Below are 22,958 nucleotides of genomic sequence, written 5' to 3' on the forward strand. Positions count from 1 at the left end.
TCCTCCTCTGTTATTTCAAAGACCTTTGTATTATTTACCCAAGTCAGTTTTTTCCTTTCCTTTCCTACATCTATATCAAGTGTACATCTTACCATTCTGTGATCACTTCCAACATTTACCTTATTCAGGACGGTAACATCATTCACAATATATCTTCTGTTAGTGAGGATGAAGTCGATTTCATTAGTTAATCCATTTGGACTCTTCCATGTCCACTTTCTGTTCACCCTTTTCTTGAAAAAAGTGTTCATTACTGACATTCCTTGAGATTCTGCAAATTCCACAAGTCTTTCACCTCTTTTATTTCTTTCACCAATTCCAAAATTTCCTATAGTTCCTCTTTCTGCGCTGTTTTGCCTTTTTCCAACCTTAGCATTGAAGTCCCCCATAATAATAGTGTAGTGGGTTTTCTGCTCATCTAGAAGACTCAATTTCAGTGTACATTTCTTCCACCTCTTAATCATCATGGCTCGATGTTGGTGCATAAATCATTATAATCTTTAGCTTGTACCTCTTAGAAATCTTGAGTATTAGTCTTGACACCCTTGGTGATGTACTTTTGAATTCCAAAATGTTGTTTTTAAAATCTTTATGGACCAGAAACCCAACTCCACCTTCACTCCTTTCACTGTTTCCATTGGTGTACAGCAGATTTCCACTTGATAAACTTATAAGTGATTCATTTCTTCTTCTTGTTTCAGCTAAACCGATGATATTCCAATTCACATTTTCTAATTCCTTTTCCAGCTCTGTCCACATACACATACATATTTGCATACATGCATACATATTGCTCCTAGATCTTTTTCCATTACCTTGAATGCAGTGCCACCCAATAAATATGTTATTCTGAGATTACTGTGTCCCATAAGCAGTACCTTGCATTTTTCAATGTTAAACCTCAGTTGCCACTTCACAGCCCATCTGGCTATTTTTCTAGGTTTTGTTGCAGTATCATACCAAGATTTTTGGCATTAACTACCTTGACAAAAACTTTTGTATCACTGCAAACTTGGATCTTAAACTTGTCTTCATCAATATCATTAATAAATATTCAAAACAAAAAGCCCAGTATTCAATCCTGAAGAATCCTGCCAATAACATTAGTATATGAAAAGTAGTGCCCATTAATAACCACTCTTTGCCTTCTACCATTCAACAATCCCTTTATCCATAGAAATAACTTGCATCTACTGCCACACTGTATAGTAGTTTTTCATGGGAACAGTATCAAAAACTTTGCTGAATTCTAAGTATATAATATCAAAATTATTTTTTGCATCCAATTCCTTTCTTACGACATTGTAGTAGTCAATTAGATTTGTCAAACAAAATCTTCCTTTAACGAATCCACAGTCTAGTTCCTTCTTGAATTTATTTAAGCAATCAACTTCCACGACAGGTATGGAAGTTTGTTTCAGCAATTAATTGCTGGCTAAAGGCAAATTTCCCACTGGCTAAAGGCAAATTTCCACACATCTATTCTACAGCTGTCTTTCCTCAATTTGAATTTATGTCCCCTTAGGTTCATAATCTGAGCAAGCAGAAGAATTCCATCAGCATTCAGCTTGCTCAAACCATTCAACGCCTTATGCACCTCAGTCAGATCACCTCGCAGGTGCCTACTCTCCAGGCACTGCAATTTGCAGAACTTAAGCCTTTCTTGGTAAGAGCATCCCTTTGTTCCCCTAACCAATCTTGTTGCCCTTCTTTGTACTTGTTCTAGCAACTCTACATCCTGCCTAAAATGAGACCTCCAGACCTGTACACAGTACTCTAAGTGTGGCCTGACCATTGCCTTGTGTAACGGGATTATCCACCTCCCTGTCCCTGCTAGCAAAATTCCTATATATCATTGACAAGATATATAATTAACTCCATGACCTGCCCTGGCACCCCATCTGCACTGCTCAGCGAACTTCATATTTGGCTGCACTATATATCTTAGTAATAGTAAGTATCTTAGTAAGTTTTAAATTGATGCTGTTAAAAGTGATTGTAGAAAATCTCAGAGGAATATACCACTTAATTTTAAAAACTATTAAAAATATACTACTACTACTATGTTTTTGTACCCTCTTTAGCATTATTATTGTTGAATTTTCACCCATTTGTTACTTGAGCTTTTAATTTAATATTTTGTAGATACTGATGAGCTATAGGTGAGAGGATCATTTTAATTGCTTACTGTTCTCAAGTGGCAGAAAATCAAAGTTTGAATTGGGTGAAAATCTATTAGTAGTAGCAATTAACAGCTAAATATTGGGACATTGAGAGTCTTTGACAGTTAATGTAAAGAGTTGATTTACTGAAAAGAAAATATAAAACTAGACTTATATTGTTATACTCCAGAACATTTAAAAAAAATTCTAACATAAAAGTTTAATATTTTAGATATCTCTGTCGAGTCGAGGAGATGAGACAAAGTATGCGCATAATTTATCAGTGTTTAAACAACATGCCAGCTGGAGAGATTAAAGTAGATGATAACAAAATTGTTCCACCAAAGCGTCAAGAAATGAAGGTTTGATTTTGTTTATAGTTAAAACAAATTGTGCATGTAATTATTTATTTGAGACTCCATACTGTGTCAATTCAGTTTAATTTTTTGTGTATGTGTACATACATTCATTTAAGGCAAAAGCATTAGAATGAAATTTAAAACAAAAGTGTAGAGAATGTGAAATTTAATATCCTGTTTCGTTTCTTTAATAACAAATTTCCTGTTATTAAAATTTATGTAGTATAGCTGTATTTTTAGTTAGATACATTTATATGATTTTGTTAGAGATATTCAAAATGTTTTTGTCTTTGATGATTTTTTTTTTTTGTTTACTAGACATCTATGGAGGCTTTGATTCATCACTTCAAGCTTTATACCCAAGGTTTTCAAGTTCCTCCAGGTGCAACTTACACAGCTATTGAGGCTCCTAAAGCAAGTAGTTTAAATTCTTTTTATCTCATTAAATAATTCATTTTTTAGTAATTTTTACCCAAAATGCTAACAAGCTCTCTATAAAGGAGAAAGAGTAATAGTACTCCATTACAAAAGTTAAAATTTTTGTCCTAACAAACATAAGATGTCGATGAATTAGCATTAATAGAGGCACATGATGCAAGAAAGCAAGCTTATACAGCATCAGCAAAAAAAACACCCTTCCCATTTCACTCCAAATGTTTGTCTAATTCTGCCTTGAATTTATTTAAGCTATCAACTTCCACAACAACTGATGGAAGTTTGTTCCAGCAATCAACTACCTGCTGGCTAAAGGCAAACTTCTGCACATCTATTCTACAGGCCCCGGGTGCCAAGCGATTGTGATCGAGCGTTTTCTCTGTGATTAAAGTGTGATTATTCAAAAGCGATTTAGAGTTATATTAAGTTCCTGCCCTTAAATTTATTTATTTAAAATCAGCTACTGTTACAAAAGTACTTGTACAGAGCGAGAAAGAAAAGTTACCTTTCTTTATTTTTCTTGTATCTTTTACTAACACTTACTACTTTACGCTTGGTCACACCGGGCACTGCTCCTGCCTCCCCGTGGCGGGGCCGGAAATCTTGGCAGAAAAGCTAATCTGCCAAGGGCCAAAAGGAGCAAGCATGGACCAAAATACGTTTCCGCCTCTAGAGCCGACAAGCTCTCGGCCAGAGATAGACATTGACCATAACATGTCGCAACCCAAAAGGTTGAAAACCACTTCCTCAGCGACAATTTATCCTACATTCCTTATAATGCACTCTCTTGCAGATCAACCTCTGAGTAAGCTCTCTCCGTTCCTTATCCAGAAACACCTGGAAAGTCTGGCAGGATCTCCTAAGACAGTCAAGAGGCTACAATCAGGTGACCTTCTATTGGAAACAGTAAATTGTAAACATTCAGAGAAACTGCTAAAACTTACAAGCTTTGCTGGAATTCCAGTAAAAGTTTCTCCCCATGCTACCCTAAATACATCTAAGGGCGTTATATCCAGCTGGGATCTATTGAATGTCACGGAGGAGGAGATAACACAAGAGCTTCAAGATCAAAGTGTCATTGCTGTGAAAAGAATTATGGTGAAAAGAGAAAATATACTCACACCTACAAGGAATATTATTCTAACTTTTAACACGCCAAACCTACCATCATCGATAAAAGCAGGCTACTTACTCTGCCGCATTAGACCATATATTCCTAACCCATTGAGATGTTTTAAGTGCCAGAAGTATGGCCACTCTCAAACGGCGTGCAGAGGAAACCAGGTTTGTCCTAATTGTGGGTCCGCTGACCACACCCAAAGTGACTGCTTGGCAAAAGAAATGACTTGTCCCAACTGTAAAGGAAACCATCCTGCCTACTCAAGGACATGTGACAAATGGAAAACCGAAAAGCAAATCGTAAAATATAAGATAGAAAATAAAGTAAGCTTTCAAGAAGCACGGAAATTACTCACTCCCACTATAAATAAACGTACGTACGCCAATATTGCGCAAAAATATCAATCAGTAGCCACCCAAACTGATGTTACCGTCCCTTCAACCACCTCAATCTCTGACTGGGCTCGGACTGTTCTCTCTCAGCAACAGTCCAATGTCCCGAAACAGTTGAACCAGGCAAGTAATACTGCACTTACAGTACCAGCTACATCTCCTTCTCCTCCCCCAGTGATTTCTTCTATATCGAATAATCGTAACTCAAATTTAAAAAAGAATATCCAAGAAACATCTATGGATACTATTGAATCATCCAGACAAGAAGAACCGATCTTAGAAATATATGCGGAAGAAGAAATGGACACCGGTCGACCATTATTCCCAAAAAAAGACAAACCAAAGCCTGAACATCACAAGACAGTCACATCAAAAAAACAGTCAGAAGCAGCTTCTTCTACTAAACATCAATAATGCCTTACATTCTACAATGGAATTGTAGAGGATTTCGTAGCAACCTTAACGATATTCAAGTCTTAATTAACCGCTATTCTCCAGTTGGTTTCTGTGTACAGGAAACCTATCTAACTCCGCAAATTTCCACCAACATAAAGAACTATGCCATCTATCGGCACGATCGTAATAATTCAAATGCTGCCCGTGGGGGCGTGGCCATCTTGGTCAGCTCAAAGATCCCTACCAAGCAAATTGTTTTGCAAACTACAATTGAAGTTGTAGCCGTACGCTTAATAACTCAGATTGCGTTAACACTAGCATCAGTCTATCTCCCACCAAGTCATACCTTCTCTTACCAAGATCTGGAAAACCTGCTAATGCAATTACCACCCCCTGTCTGTATGTTGGGTGATTTCAATAGCCACCATCCCTTATGGGGATCAACAAAATTAGATACACATGGCCGCCTAATTGAAACTTTTCTAGACAAGCAAAACCTTACTGTTCTTAATACTGGCGCACCCACTCACATACAATTACCAACTGGACAAATTTCTGCAATTGATCTATCAATATGTTCCCCGAATCTGTTTCCAATCATAGAATGGTCTGTTTTAGATGACCCCTTAAGCAGTGATCATTTTCCGATTATTTGTGATCTGCTCACTGCACAGCCACCAACAGTCAAACCCTGCAGGAAATGGAAGTTCTCTCAAGCCAACTGGGTCAAATTTCAATCAGTAGTCACCCTGGATGAACAATATATACGAACACAGTCAATAGATGAAGCCACAGAGTATATTACTTCACATATAATATCTGCAGCTAAAAGTTCAATTCCATTGTCGAATCCCCAATCCCGACGGCACCTTAACTATTGGTGGAATCAAGAATGCACAATAGCTAAGAAGTTAAAAAATAAAGCATGGAATTTATTCCGTAGATCCCCAACCACAGATAATCTTATCAATTACAAGAAACTAAGAGCGAAAGCACGTCGCACTCAAAGAGAAGCAAAGAAAAATTCTTGGATTCGGTTTGCATCTACCATAAACAGGAACACTAACTCCAGGATAATATGGAAGAAAATCAGGCAGATTTCCGGAAAATTTCCAACCACCCCTTCACCAATTCTTTCATGGAATGGGCAAGAACTATCTGCTCCTCAAGACATTGCAAATGCCTTGGCAAAAACTTTTGCCGAAGTTTCTGCGGCATCAAATTACTCTCCGGATTTCCAGAAAATAAAGACCAAGACTGAACAACGAGCCATCAACTTTCGAACCTCAGTTTTCTTTCCATATAATCAGCCTCTTCAATATCATGAACTTATACATGTCATTAAAACAACACGCAACAGTGCCGCTGGACCAGATGGAATCTCTTACATTATGTTACAAAACCTTGGTGACAGAAATTTACAAATACTGCTGGTCTATTATAACCGGATATTTATGGAAAACATTTATCCCAGCTCTTGGCATCATGCCACAGTCCTTGCCTTTTTGAAACCTGGAAAAGACCCTACAATTCCATACAATTACCGACCAATTTCCCTCTCCAGTTGCCTCGGAAAATTACTTGAAAAAATTATTCATAATCGACTTGCATGGGCCATCGAAGCACAACATCTAATGAGTAATAATCAGCATGGCTTTCGTAAGAACAGGTCCTCCTTAGATCTCATGATCAAGGCAGAGTCTGCAATTCGCAATGCCTTCGTAAAAAATGAACATCTCGTTTTGGTGTCCATAGACATAGAGAAGGCATTTGACACTACCTGGCGTCATGGCATTCTCAGCGACCTCCATGCCCTTGGTCTACGAGGCAACCTTCCTATTTTCATCAGGAACTTTCTCCAGACTCGTTCGTTCCAAGTTCGATACCACAACTCGCTTTCTATGACATTCTTACAGGAAGAGGGAGTGCCACAAGGTTCAGTATTGAGTGCAACCCTCTTTGCCCTTAAAATTGATTCTATCACAAAGGAACTTCCAAATACAGTTGAGACCTATCTTTATGCGGATGACCTCTCCATATCTTGCCATTCTCAGAATATGAGATCCATTGAGCGGCAACTACAGTTATCCTTGAATAAGGTCCAAAGGTGGGCAGGACTCAATGGCTATCGTCTATCTCAGCAGAAAACTGTTGCAATCCACTTTTGTAATCAACGAAAAATGCATGCAGATCCTGAACTTCAGATGTCAAATTTTACCATTCCAGTGTCCAACAATATCAGATTCTTGGGATTAATCCTTGACAGAAAATTAAATTTCTTAGATCACATTAAATCGCTGCGTACTTCCTGCCTCAAAAAACTGAACATACTCAGAGCTTTATCTGCAATGTCTTGGGGAGCAGACCGTACATCTTTGCTTCTATTATATAGAGCATTGATCAGATCCCGTTTGGATTATGGTGCTCCAATCTACGATTCTGCTCGAAAGAGTACACTACGCTGGTTGGACCCTATACAGCATAGTGCATTGCGGATTGCCCTTGGCGCATTCAGAACATCTCCTACCCACAGTTTATACATTGAAGCACATGAGCCCCCTCTTTGTCTCCGCAGGAAAGCACTACTTCTTAAGTATGCAGCCCGAATACAAAGTTGCTGTCAGCATCCTATTGGGCCATATCTCTTTAATCCACCACTGCAAAACCTTTATAGAAATAAACCCAGTAAAATAAGACCGGCAGGCTTACGCCTAATTGAAGTAACACAGAATTGGAATATTCCTAATGTCAACAGGCTAGATGTAGTGAAATGCCCTCACCCACCTTGGACACCTCCTCCACAATTAACTTGTGATACTTATCTTCAAAAATGGGGAAAGAATCTTCTACCGTCACTCAACGTGAAACAACTCCATGCAAGCCATATTCAGAAATATGCTAATTTATTGCCAATATATACTGATGGCTCCAAATCACATTCAGCCGCTGGAGCCGCAGCAGTATTTCCCTCTACAATCATTTCTGCTTCCCTTCCACCTGAGTATAGCAGCTTCTCTGCAGAACTTCATGCAATAAAGTTAGCTTTAGAAAACCTGAATCGCTACCCATCTCTAAAATATATTGTATATACTGACTCTCTAAGCTCAATTACAGCAATACAAAACTTTTCTTACAAGGTTCATCCTATTTTAAACCAAATCAGAAGCCTCTTATTAAAAATTGAAGAACGTCATCAATCAGTGACCTTTTGTTGGATCCCAGCCCATTCGGGGATAAAAGGGAATGAACTGGCTGACAAAACTGCCAAAAATCCATCAACTTATGATTTAACCCATGCTCCTATTCCAATCTATGACTATAATAATATCATACAAGCAACATGTCTTGCACTGTGGAGAGAGCTATGGCACACCCAAAGCAATAATAAACTTTATCAGTTGAAACAGGATCCACAACTTTGGCGCTCTAGCACCAAAACAGTACGCAGAGAAGAAGTAGTGCTTGCACGAGCGCGGATAGGACATACATATCTGACACACCTTCACCTACTTACAGGAGAGGGTCCTCCTCATTGTCCACACTGTTCCTCGCACTTATCAGTCAAACACATTCTCATTGACTGCCCTCACTACGATCAGGACAGAATATCCATCCTCCTTTCCCTAAAAAATCTTCCGGAACCGAAGACATTAAAAAATATTATAGGTGACGATGCAAACATCAACGAATTCTTTTCGTTTTTGAAAAAAATTGGATTGTATGATAAATTCTAAACCATCACTGTAATAAATCATAAATTGATTCTATCAGAAATTTGAATTTTAGCATTTTCCTATGAATAGGCGCACTATAGCCCCAGCAGCTCGTGCGCCATTAAACCCCCATCACAACAACAACAACATCTATTCTACAACTGTCTTTCCTCAGTTTGAATATATGCTCCCTCAGGCTTGTAATCTGAGCAAGAGGAAGAATCCCATCAGCATTGAGCCTGCTCAATCCATTCAAGGCCTTATGTTCATAGAGATGTCTCTGTAATGAACTGTTTAATGGGAATTAAAAGTTGATTTATTATTTATATGAATTAAAATTCAATATTACACAAATTTTTTATACATAAATTTTTTAAAAATTTTTAATAGTTTTACTGTTTCTAAATTGAGGTGTTTAAAGTCTTAAATGGATTGCATAAGCTGAATGTTAATGGTATGCTTCCATTTGCTGAGGCTGCACACATGAGGGGGCATGAATTCAATTTGAGGAAGTATGGCTATAGGGTAGATGTGTGGAGGTTTGCTTTCAACCAGCAGGTGGTTGAATGTTGGAACAGGCTTCCATCTGTTGTGAAAGTGGATGGGTTGAATAAATTCAAGAAGAACAAGACAAATTTTTAGAGTGTACAGATCAGCAAATTTTTTATTTTATTTTTGGCTGATCCTATAAACTTGCTTTTTTTGCATCATTTATTAGCATCAGTAGAGGCATGCGATGCAAGAAATGCAGCATCAGCCAAAAAAAAAAAAAAAAAAAAGCTCCCATTTCACCCCTCCAATTGTTCCAAATGCCTGGCCAGCACAGCCTTAAATTTATTTATGCTATCAACTTCCACAATAAAAGATGGAAGTCTGTTCCACCAATCAACTTTAGCCAGTAGGTTAACATGTTAACCTACTGGCTAAAGGCAAATTTCCACACATCTGTTCTGCAACTGTCTTTCCTCAATTTGAATTTATGTCCCCTTAGGTTCATAATCTGAGCAAGTGAAGAATCCCATCAGCATTCAGCTTGCCCAAACCATGCAACACCTTATGCACCTCAGTCAGATCACCTTGCAGGTGCCTACTCTCCAGGCATTGCAATTTGTAGAACTCAAGCCTTTCTTGGTAAGAGCACCCCTTTGTTCCCCTCACAAATCTTGTTGCCCTTTTGTACTCGTTCTAGCAACTCTACATCCTTCCTAAAATGAGGCCTTCAGACCTGTACACAGTACCCTAGGTACTGTGTACAGGTCCAACATTGCATTTTTGCAAAATGCTATATAAGTCAGGGAATTTTACTCATGCTTGTGCAGCACTCGCAGCTGTGCTCACTGAATTGATTGAATCAAAAAAGAAATGCTCGATAAACATGTAAATAGAATTATTTATTGTATTTATTAAATTTTTTATGTCATGTGCAGTAAAAATTACAAAAGTGTGCAATTTAAAAAAAATTTTAAATTATAAAATTACAAAAAAAAAAGAAGAGACAGGCATAATGTCAGTAAGTTTTACTTCTCAAGCATTGTTGCCAGAATTGACGTCTTCAACTGATAAATACACCGCTGTGGAGGTTGAGAGCTGTGGAGATTTTTAGAATGGGTCGGCTGCTCAAGTATATCAAGTCGGCTGCAAGTATATCATTCATTTCTGTTAACTTTTATGAATCGTTTGCTGTCAGGATCCACCTTCTCAGACCCCACCATTGCTGATGCAATTTCACGAAATGCCATTGCCATCTCTCTGGTGATGAAGTATCTCGGCTAACATTTGGTTCAACTTGAGTTTCGTCAGCATTTTCTTCTTTCACTATCGCTGCCTGCAAGTCAATAAGTTCTTTGTTAGATAATTCCTTCTTTTTTTCCTCTGTTAACTCTGTCTTTAGCATCAACCTCCAACTGAAGTAGCTGTGCAACCTTTACATATTTTCTGTGGGCATAATTTCTTCCATGTGCCATTTAAGAAACTTTTAGTAATTTCCGCCCAGGCCTTATTAATGTTTAAGATGGCATAGTAAATATTGTAAGATTTCCAAAAGTCTCTTAATGTAAAATTTTTCTCATTGTCTACTGCAGACAATGTCTGAGCAAATATTGTGCGTAAATAGTGTGCTTTTAAATTCGAAATAACACCCTGATCCGTAGGTTGCATGAGTGAAGTTGTGTTTGGCGGTAGAAATATGACTTTCACATTCAAATTGAAATCATCTAGATGAGAGGATGTCCAGGGGTAATATCTAATAGAAGCAAAATCTTGAAAGGAACATCATTGTCTTTACAATATTTTTCAACCTTGGGAATAAAGCAGCATTTAAACCAATCCTCAAAGAGAGATATTGTTATCCAAGCTCTCTGGTTCAATCAGAAATGCACGGCTAGGGTGGCTTTATTAATGCCCTTAAATGCACGAGGATTTCCAGAATGGTACACAAGCAGCAAGTAGTGGTTTTAATCTGTAATCTCCCGCTGCATTAGCCCCAAGCAAGAGCGCGGCCCTATCTTTTGGCGCCTTGAAAAGTGGCATTGTATTTTCCTCTTTGGCAATGTATGTTCGATCCGACATTTTTTTCCAATACAGAGCAGTCTCATCAAAGTTAAAAATTTGCTGCATTGAATAGCCATCTTCATCAATAATTTTTTTCAACACATCACAAAATTTCTCTGCAGCTGCAGAATCGGCACTGGCTACTTCACTGCATACTTTAACATTGTGGAAACCAGCACGATGCGTGAACCTATTAACCCGCTCCCCATTTGGTTGCCACGAACTTGGGTTTGGGGTTCACCGTATTTATTCTTAATATCATTATAAATACTTGTTGCTTTTGCTTGAATGGTCATTTGACTCAGGGGCAGTTGCTTCTGAATCTGATTTTCCATCCATATTATTAACAGCTGTTCCATCTTCGATATAGCACCTGAACGCTGTTTTGTGATCACTGTTGATCTTAAGTGCATTGATCCTTTGACATGTTCTTTTATACGTGTACTGCATAAAAGAACAGCTTTTGTTGAATTAGGTCTCAGGGAATTAGGTCTCGCTGCTTTGTTGAAGCAGCGAGACCTAATTCCCTGAAATAAATGACGAACTTTGTCCTGCTTTGTACTTCTTAATCATCTTCATTTCGTTTCCTGGCAGCACTTACACTTTTTGTTGGTCGCATAGGAATGAAGAGAATTCTGGAAATTTGTTTTTTATATGATTGAAGATTTCAGTGAAGGGAACACGTTTCACTATAACAGTGTAAAAACCCACACAATTGCAGTTATCGGGATTATTCCAAATGCAATAAGATCGAGTTTGCTACTCATTTATAATTAGATGTACTAACAGAAAAACCCAGTAAACCGGGAAGTGCAAATTGTTTTTGTTGTTTCATGGTAGTGACCTCCAGAAATGTGTTTTTTAAAAATATCACAAAAGGGTTCAAAATTGATTGTTATAACAAAACATATGATAATGATGAAAGCATAGTGCAATTTTCATTATAAATGTGACCTTTTAAAAAGATAAATAGCTTAGTAATATAGTGAAATTTCAAATTCAAAGGACTTTTAACGAAATTACAAGAGGGGAAAAAAAAAACTGTTATTAGGTTCATTCAAATTACGATATTTGAACGATACCTCCATTTATTCTTCGGAATGCAAAATAAGTTTCCACAATTTTTTTTTAAGTTTGCACCGGCCAGCAAAAACTTGCAAGTATGACGTAAATCGGGGAGTTCCTATATATCATTGACAAGATTCCATGACCTACCCTGGCAACCCATTTCCCTACTCAGCAAACTTCATATTTGACTGCACAATTACCCCCAGGCCTTTTTCACTTTCCACTTCCCTGAGTGTAGTACCACACAGTTGGTACATTTCTCTTGGGTTATTGCTACCCATATGCAGTACTTTGCATTTGTCATACAATGTTAAACTTCAGTTGCCACTTCTCAGCCCATTTCCCCAACATATCTATATCCAGAAGGAGTAGCATACTATCTTTACTGTCGTTAACAACCCTGCCAACCTTTGTATCATCTGCAAACCTGCACATTAATCCTGATATACCTTCGTCAATATCATTGATAAATATAGAAAACAACAATGGCCCTAACACTGAACCCTGGGGAACTCCACTAATAACATTAGTCCAAGAAGAGCAGTGTCCATCGATTACCACTCTCTGTCTTCTCGCACTCAACCATCCTTATATCCATTGTAGTAACTTTCCCTTAATACCATACTGCTCCAATTTGTACAGTAGCCTTCCATGTGCAACAGTATCAAAAGCTTTCCCGAAATCCAAGTATATGATATCAAAGTTATTTTTGACATTCAGTTCCTTTGTGTCAACATCATAGTATCCAATTAAATTGGTCAGACAAGACCTCCCTTTAACAAACCCATGCTGTTTCTTAACTATTACCGCAGTCTCGTCTAGATGATCCTGCAATGTTTCTTTAGCATTAGCATTAGTAGAGGCATTTGATGCAAGAAAGCAAGCTTATGCAGCATCAGCCAAAAAAAAAAAAAAAAAACCCACTTCCACTTCACCCCTCTGTTCGTTCAAAATACCTGTCCAGCTGAGCCTTAAACTTATTTAGGCTATCAACCTCCACTACAAGGGATGGAAGTCTGTTCCACCAACCAACCACCCGCTGGCTAAAGGCAAATTTCCGCACGTCTATCCTACATCTGTCTTTCCTCAATTTGAATTTATGCCCTCTCAGGTGATTATTCTGAGCTAGAGGAAGAATCCCATCAGCATTGAGCATGCTCAAACCATTCAAGGTTTTATACACCTCTATCAGATCACCTCTCTGGTGCCTCGTCTCCAGACACTGTAATTTAAAAACTTAAGCCTTTCTTCGTAAGAGCACCCCTTTGTTCCATTCACTAATCTTGTTGCCCTTCTCTGTACTCGTTCCAGCAGCTCTACATCCTTCTTGAAATGAGGCCTCCAGACCTGTATACAGTACTCTAGGTGTGGCCTGACCATTGACTTATACAAGGGAATAATCACCTCCTTATCCCTGCTGGAAAAATTCCTGTATATCATTGACAATACTCCATGAGCTACTCTTGCAGCCCGTCTGCACTGCTCAGAGAACTTCATATCTGCCTGCACAACCACCCCAAGTCCCTTTCATTCTCTACCACTGTCAGTGTAGTACCACAGAGTTGATATGTTGCTCTGGGGTTGCTGTTTCCCATGTGTAGTACTTTACATTTGTCAATGTTAAACTTCATTTGCAGGGCGCCTCCGTAGCCAGTTGGGAAGGAGCAGCAGTGCGTAGCACATGCTTCTTGATTAGACCGGGCTTCAAGCCCGTCACCACCAAATACGGAGGATGTGGAAAGGTCCAGGGAATGACCACCGCATATCCCGGAGCAATATGGCCTTAGTTGCTAATGCTACTAAAAACCAAATAACTAACTAACTAACTAACTACATTTGCCACCTCTCAGCCCATCTGCTCAACCTTTCCAGATCCTGTTGCAGCAGCATAGTGTCAGTAGTGTCCTTGACAGCCCTGCCAACCTTTGTATCGTCTGCAAACTTGGACATTAAGCTTGATATACCATCATCAGTATCACTTATAAATACAGAAAACAATAATGGACCCAACACTGAGCCCTGAGGGACTCCACTAATAACATTAGTCCACAATGAGCAGTGTCCATTGATTACCACTCTCTGTCTTCTCCCCCTCAACCACCCCTTTATCCATAGCAGCATTCTTTAACCAGTGACTCCATTATTTTCCCCGCAACACAAGTTAAACTAACAGGTCTATAATTACTTGTCACCTTTTGAATCCCCTTTGTGAATTGGTGATACATTCACACACCTCCAGTCCATGGGGACCTTCCCTGAGTCCAAGGAAGCAGTCCTAATTATGGCTAAGGGTTTGCTTACTTCCATTGCTGTCTCCTTTAATATAACTGAATAGATTCCATCCACCCCAGGAGCCTTTCTTATGTTTATCTTCAACAATTTTTCCTCCACTTTACTCTCAGTTATTACAAGATTATCTAACTTACTGTCAGAATTTAATACACCTCTGGTATTCCCCTCCCTGAATAACTCATGTGTGAATTAAAGGTCTGAGGTCGAGAGTTTGAAGGTCTGAGGACAAGAGTTGCCGGTGTGGACGTGCCTTTCTGCCGCTCTTGGAACAGAGAAGTTTTTTTCTGATTTATTTTCTGCTTTATTAGTTTAAATTGACATATTAACTTATTTTCTAGAGTAGCTTTATATTCCTATTTACGGTACTTAAGTTTAAAGTAACTTAGATAGAGATTTTGTAGGTATTACTTAATATCGGAAAGGGTATCAAATCCTAGTGTTTACCGTTCGTAAATAGCCGCCATTGTTACGGGAAAATTAATCAGTAAAATCTATTAATCTTGTCGAACTTCATTGGCAATTAAATTGTACTTTTAACTATACATATAACCACTTAGGTTACGTAACGTAAATAATTAGTAAAAATAAATAATTAATACATAACTTGATACGGAAGCTGTATAAAGGGATTTCGTAGATAGCACTCGTTACTGAAACAAAAATATTTCGTAGATAACACTCGTTACTGAAACATAAATATTTCGTAGATTTCGTAGATAACACTCGTTACTGAAACATAAATATAGCGTTATAACTGTGTTGGGATACAAGTTTAGGATTTAATTTTGTACTGAAATTGAAATTTTATTGAAAGTAAATCGAAATCATGACTCAAACCAGAGCAGCAAAGCAAAAGGCTCACGCTAATGGGAATGCTGTGGCTCAGGGGAGAACTGAGAGGGGCAGTTGCCCTCTGAATCACAGCCTTTTAAGATGTACTATTTGCTTGATGTTTGCGGAGCAGTCAGGTATGGGAGATGATACTGCCATGGGGGATGTCTTTGTATGTGCGCGATGCAAGGAGTGTAAGGAAATCAGGCGACAACTCAGCATTGTTATGGGCCTATATGAGAGCTTGAAGGACAGGGTGGATGCCCTCGAAGGATTACAAGTGAGGGGCCCATCAAGCTCTCAGCTGCCCACACCAATGCCAGAGCTTGCACTTGGTCATCGCACAACACAGGGGCAACCCCCAAGGCAGAATGCGCTGGTCCCAAAGGAACTAGTAGTTGTTGGTGACTCTATTGTCAGCGAAACGGGAAACATGCTTTGTAAAAAGGATAGGTGGAACAGGACCAGGGTATGTCTGCCAGAGGCAAAGGTTGATGACGTTTTAGAGCGGATATCATCTTTTAAGGGCACAAAAGGTGATATAGTTGTACACGTTGGCACTAATGATATTAAGAGTAGGAGACCGGCGGAATTACTTAACAAGTACAGTGATGAAAAAAAAACACTGATGAAAAAAAGCCGTGAATTAGGGTTGAATTTGAAAGTGTCTGCAATTCTGCCCAGACACGATAGGAGGGAGTATATGATGAGAGCCCTGTCGATCAATTCGGCCCTGGAAAGATTGTGCAGGGCTCAAGGGGTAGAATTTTTTTCAGCCTGGGCTGTACTTGTTAACAGGCGAGACTGCTTCTACAGGGATGGGATACACTTAAATAGAAAGGGTGCAAGAATGTTTACTGATGCTATCGAGGCAGTGTTAGGTGGGTCGGAAAACTGCTAGATTGGGGGGGATACAAGGACTAATAGATTAACAGTAGCCACTGGCAGAGGAGAAAGTGATTCTTGCACTGCTTCTATTGGAATGAGCAGCAGCCTGGAAAATAAGATGCAGGATATTTCAGAGACAGCTGGGAATCATGGGGCTACAAGTAAACACGTGGGTTGTGTTAGGGTGGCTAAGAGGAAGAGCAGGTGCATGTATACTTGCGTGTACACCAATGCTAGGAGTTTAGTAAATAAATTTGATGAATTTGAGGTATTGCTCAAAACATCAAAGGCAGATATTGTTGGGATTTCAGAGACGTGGTGTCACACAGATATAAGGAATGCAGAACTGGAATTTGGGGAGTACAATGTCTACAGAAAGGATAGACAGGATAGGAAGGGAGGAGGGGTTATGCTATTAGTTAAGAAACACATAAAATCCAACGAAGTGAAACCGGTCGACATCGCTGGACAGTGCAGTGTCGAGTCAGTTTGGTGTGACATAAGCATTGGGAGATCAAAATTGAGAGTAGGAGTGTGCTATAGGCCTAATGACTCTGATGAGTATAAGAAACTGTACAGAGAAATAGTGAGCCAGTAAATCAGAGCGTCTTATAATGGGGGATTTTAATTTCCCAGATATTGACTGGAATTTTGGGGCTAGTCACTCACACACTAGCAAGGCTTTTGTGGATTTATTGGATGATTGTTTTCTACATCAGCATGTTCGGGAGGCAACTGGAGGGAGTAATACTCTTGATTTGATTATCAGTAGTGATTCTTCATGCATTAAGAATCTGCAGATAAATGAACCACTAGGTGGCAGTGATCACAGTGTTCTGAAGTGGGAGTTATTCAATGAGGTAACTACCATTAGTGGTAAAGGGAAGGGGTATTGCTTTCGTAAAGGCGACTACTATGGACTGAGACAGTATTTAAATTCTATACAGTGGGATCAACTGATGATGTTACCAACAGCAAATTCAAAATGGGAAGCATTCAAAGAACTTATCTTGGAAGCTACTAGGCTTTACATACCAACTAAGAAATATTATTCAAGGTTTAGGCCTAAACGGATGTCAGATGAACTAATGAGACATATGGCGCAGAAGAAAAATGCATGGGATACATATAAATTAATGGGTGACATGGAAGCCTATGATAGATACAAGTTGATCTGTAACCAAGTTACAAAGGAGGTTAGGCAGGCGAAGGCAGATTACGAGAGATCCTTGGCAAGGGATGCAAAGAGTTCTTTACTTATGTAAACTCTAGAAGGAAGGGGATAAATCAGATTGGTCCACTTGATATCGATGGGTCAACTGTTGATGACCCTGCTCAGGTAGCTAACAAACTAAATGAATATTTTGCATCGACATTCACACATGAGGAGTTATTCAGCGAGGGGAATGCCAGAGGTGTATTCAATTCTAGCAGTAAGCTAGAGAATCTTGTAATAACTGAGAGTAAAGTGGAGGAAAAATTGTTGAAGATAAACACAAGAAAGACACCTGGGGTGGATGGGATCTATCCAGTTATATTAAAGGAGGCAGCAAAGGAAGTAAGCAAACCCTTAGCCCTAATTATGAGAGCTTCCTTGGACTCAGGGGAGGTACCCATGGACTGGAGATGTGCAAATGTGACCCCAATTCACAAGGGAGGATCAAAGGCTGACACAAGTAATTATAGACCTGTTAGTTTAACTTCTGTTCCCAGAAAATTAATGGAGGCACTGGTTAAAGAAGCACTGCAGGATCATTTAGACAAGACTTCGGTTATAGCTCAGACACAGCATGGTTTTGTTAAGGGGAAGTCTTGCCTGACCAATTTGATTGGATACTATGATGCAGTCACAAAAGAACTGGATGCAGGGAATAACTTTGATATTATATACTTGGATCTTAGAAAGGCTTTTGATACTGTTGCACATGGAAGACTGCTGCACAAATTGGAGCAGCGTGGCATTGGAGGCAAATTGCTGCTTTGGATAAAGGAGTGGTTGAGGAGGAGAAGACAGAGAGTGGTAATCAATGGACACTGCTCATCGTGGACTAATGTTATTAATGGAGTCCCTCAGGGTTCAGTGTTGGGTCCTTTATTGTTTTCTGTATTTATAAATGATATTGATGATGGTATATCAAGCTTAATGTCCAAGTTTGCAGACGATATGAAGGTTGGCAGGGTTGTCAAGGACACTACTGACACTATGCTGCTACAACAGGATCTGGAAAGGTTGAGCAGATGGGCTGAGAGATGGCAAATGAAGTTTAACATTGACAAATGTAAAGTACTACATATGGGAAACAGCAACCCCAGAGCAATGTATCATCTCTGTGGTACTACACTGACAGTGGTAGAGAATGAAGGGGACCTGGAGGTGGTTGTGCAGGCAGATATGAAGTTCTCTAAGCAGTGCAGACAGGCTGCAAGAGTAGCCCATGGTGTATTGTCAATGATATATAGGAATTTTTCTAGCAGTGATAAGGAGGTGATTATTCCCTTGTATAACTCAATGGTCAGGCCACACCTAGAGTACTGTATACAGGTCTGGAGGCCTTATTTCAAGAAGGATGTAGAGCTGCTGGAACGAGCACAGAGAAGGGCAACAAAACACATAAAATCCAAGGAAGTGAAGCCAGTCGACATTGATGGACAGGGCAATGTCGAGTCAGTTTGGTGTGATATAAGCATAGGTAAATCAAAATTGAGAGTAGGAGTGTGCTATAGGCCTAATGACTCTGATGAGTATAATAAGATACTGTACAGGGAAATAGAGTGGGCCAGTAAATCAGAGAGTCTTATAATGGGAGATTTTAATTTCCCAGATATTGACTGGAATTTGGGGGCTGGTTATTCACGCACTAGCAGGGCTTTTGTGGATTATTGGATGATTGTTTTCTACACCAGCATGATCGGGAGGCAACTAGAGGGAGTAATACTCTTGATCTGATTATCACTAGTGATTCTTCATGCATTAGGAATCTGCAGATAAAGGAACCACTGGGTGGCAGTGATCACAGTGTGCTGAAGTTGGATTTACTCAAGGAGGTAACTACCATCAGAGGTAAAGGGAAGGGTTTTTGCTTTCGTACAGGCAACTATGATGGTCTGAGACAGTATTTAAATTCTATACAGTGGGAACAACTGATGATGTTACCAACAGCAAATTCAAAATGGGAAGCATTCAAGGAACTAATCTTGGAAGCTACCAGGCTTTACATACCAACCAAGAAATATTGTTCAAGGTTCAGGCCTAAATGGTTGTCAGATGAACTAATGAGACATATGGCAGAGAAGAAAAATGCATCGGATACATACAAATTAATGGGTGACATGGAAGCCTGTGACAGATATAAGTTGGTCTGTAACCAAGTCACAAAGGAGATTAGGCAGGCAAAGGCAGATTATGAGAAATCCTTGGTAAAGGACGCAAAGAAAAACAGAAAAGAGTACTTTACCTATTTAAACTCAAGAAGGAAAGGGATGAATCAGATTGGTCCACTGGATGTTGATGGTTCAACAGTTGAGGATCCAGCTCAGGTGGCTAACAATCTAAACGACTATTTTGCATCTACATTCACACATGAGGAGTTATTCAGGAAGGGGAATGTCGTAGGTGAAGTAAACATTGGCAGTGAGCTAGATTATTTTCTAATAACTGAGAGGAAAGTGGAGGAGAAATTGTTGAGGATAAACATAAAAAAGGCACCCGGTGTGGATGGGATCTATCCAGTTATATTAAATGAGGCAGCAAAGGAAGTAAGCAAACCCCTAGCCATAATTATGAGAGCTTCTTTGGACTCAGGGGAGGTACCCATAGACTGGAGATGTGCAGTGTAACCCCAATTCACAAAGGAGGATCAAAGGCTGACACAAGTAATTATAGACCTGTTAGTTTAACTTCAGTTCCAGGAAAATAATGGAGGCACTGGTTAAAAAAGCACTGCAGGATCATCTGGACAAGAATTCAGTTATAGCTGAGACACAGCATGGTTTTGTTAAGGGCAGGTCTTGTCTGACCAATTTGATTGGATACTATGATGTAGTCCCAAAAGAACTGGATGCAGGGAATAACTTTGATATTATATATTTGGATCTTAGAAAGGCTTTTGATACTGTTGCGCATGGAAGACTGCTGCACAAATTGGAGAAGTGTGGCATTGGAGGCAAATTGCTGCTATGGATAAAGGGATGGTTGAGTGGCAGAAGACAGAGAGTGGTAATCAATGGACACTGCTCAACGTGGACTAATGTTATTAGTGGAGTTCCTCAGGGTTCAGTGTTGGGTCCTTTGTTGCTTTCTGTATTTATAAATGATATTGATGATGGTGTATCAGGCTTAATGTCCAAGTTTGCAGACGATACCAAGGTTGGCAGGGTTGTTAAGGACACTACTGATACTATGCTGCTGCAACAGGATCTGGAAAGGTTGAGCAGATGGGCTGAGAGGTGGCAAATGAAGTTCAACATTGACAAATGTAAAGTACTACATATGGGAAACAGTAACCCCAGATCAACGTATCAACTCTGTGGTACTACGCTGACAATGGTAGAGAATGAAAAGGATCTGGGGGTAATTGTGCAGGCAGATATGAAGTTCTCTGAGCAGTGCAGACGAGCTGCAAGAGTAGCTCATTGTGTCTTGTCAATGATATACAGGAATTTTTCTAGCAGGGACAGGGATGTGATTATTCCCTTGTATAAGGCATTGGTCAGGCCACACCTTGAGAACTGTATAGAGGTCTGGAGGCCTCATTTCAAGAAGGATGTAGAGCTTCTGGAATGAGTACAGAGAAGGGCAACAAGATTAGTGAATGGAACAAAGGGTTGCTCTTACGAAGAAAGGCTTAAGTTTTGCAAATTACAGTGTCTGGAGACTAGGCACCAGCGAGGTGATCTGATAGAGGTGTACAAAGCCTTGAATGGTTTGAGCATGCTCAATGCTGATGGGATTCTTCCTCTTGTTCAGAATAATCACCTGAGAGGGCATAAATTCAGATTGAGGAAAGACAGATGTAGGGTAGATGCGCGCAAATTTGCCTTTACCAGCGGGTGGTTGGTAGGTGGAACAGACTTCCATCCCTTGTCGTGGAAGTTGATAGCCTAAATAAGTTTAAGGCTCAGCTGGACAGGTATTTCGAACGAACATGGGGGTGAAGTGGAAGTGGTTATTTTTTATTTATTTATTTTACTTTATTTTTTTTTTGGCTGATGCTGCGTAAGCTTGCTTTCTTGCATCAAATGCCTATGCTAATGCTAAAAGAATGTAGATGCAAAATACTCATTCAGTTTATCAGCTACCTGAGCATGATCATCAATAGTCAACCCATCTATGTTAAGTGGTCCAATCTGATTCATGCCTTTCCTTCTAGGGTTTACATAAGTAAAGAACTCTTTGCTCTTTTTTTTTGCATCCTTTGCCAAAGATTTCTCGTAATCTGCCTTCGCCTGCCTAACCTCCTTTGCGACTTGATTACAGACAAGCTTATGTCTGCCATAGGCTTCTGTGTAACCTGATAATTTATATGCATCCCATACATTTTTCTTCTCTACCACTTGTCTAATTCATGTGCCATCCATTTAGGCTTGAACCTTGAACACTATTTCTTAGTTGGAATGAATAGCCTAGTCTCCTCCAAAATTAAGTCCCTGAAGGCTTCCCATTTAGAATTCAACATTGGTAACGTCATCAGTTGATCCCACTATACAGAATTTAAAAACTCCCTGAGACCCCACTAGTCAACTTTACGAAAGCAAAAGTCCTTCCCATTAGCCTTGTTGGTAGTTACATCTTTAATAATTCCCATATCAGTACATTGTGATCAGTATCACTCAGTGGTTACCTTATCTGCAAATTCTTCATTCATGAATAATCACTGCTGATAATTAGATGAAGAGTATTAGTCCCTCTGGTTGCCTCTCGAATGTGCTGCTGTAGAAAACAGCCATCCAATAAATCCAAAAACGTCTTGCTAACGTGCGAATGACCAACCCACAAATTCCAGTCAATATCTGGAAAGTTAAAATCCCCCATTATAAGACATTCTGATTTATTGGCCCACAATTGCTCATTATACTCATCAGATTCATTAGGCCTCTAACACACACACACACCCACCCACCTACTCTCATTTTTCCTTTCCTGGTGCTTATGTCACACCAAACAGACTCAACATTGCATTGTGCACCAAAATCAATTGGATGTACTTCCTTAGATTTGCTGTTTCTTAATTAACAGCATAACCCCTCCTCCCTTCCTTCCTGTCTATCCTTTCTGTACTCATTGTACTCCCAAAATTCCAATTCTGTACTGCTTATTTCTGTGTGACACCACGTCTCTGATATCCCAATGATATCTGCCTTTGATGTCGTGACTAGCACTTCAAGCTCATCAAATTTATTAACTATACTCCTAGCATTGTTGTACATGCAACTGTACATTCACCTGTTCCTGTACTTTTAGTTACTCTAACACAGCCCATCTATTTATTTGTTCCACTATGACTCCCAACAGTCATTGAAATCTCCATTGCCTTGCTTACCATGCTGCTGCTCATTCTAATAGAAGCAGTGCAAGAATCACTTTTGCCTCTGCCTGCGGCCACTGTTAACCTTTTAGTCTGTGTATCCTTCCAAGCTATCTGTTTTCCGACCCACTTAACACTGCCTCGATAGCATCAGCAAATATTCTTGCACCCTCTCTATTTAAGTGTATCCTGTGAAATAGTCCTGTTCCACCTTATTCTTCTTGCATA

General features: G+C 39.4%; 1 protein-coding gene across 1 annotated transcript in view; it reads left to right on the forward strand.

Annotated features, from left to right (window-relative positions):
- The window catches only part of ND-49 (NADH dehydrogenase (ubiquinone) 49 kDa subunit), a 131,251-nt gene that overhangs the window by 88,274 nt on the left and 20,019 nt on the right, over window positions 1-22,958 (forward strand). Inside the window, exons 8-9 of the mRNA XM_090381795.1 lie at window positions 2,395-2,524; window positions 2,840-2,939. Coding sequence (XP_090237921.1) covers window positions 2,395-2,524; window positions 2,840-2,939 — 230 coding nt within the window. The remainder of the gene's footprint in view (window positions 1-2,394; window positions 2,525-2,839; window positions 2,940-22,958) is intronic.

This window comes from Mastigoproctus giganteus, chromosome 9 (genome assembly GCF_048544385.1).
Source record: "Mastigoproctus giganteus isolate SK-2022 chromosome 9, ASM4854438v1, whole genome shotgun sequence".
Taxonomy (NCBI): Eukaryota; Metazoa; Arthropoda; class Arachnida; order Uropygi; family Thelyphonidae; genus Mastigoproctus; species Mastigoproctus giganteus.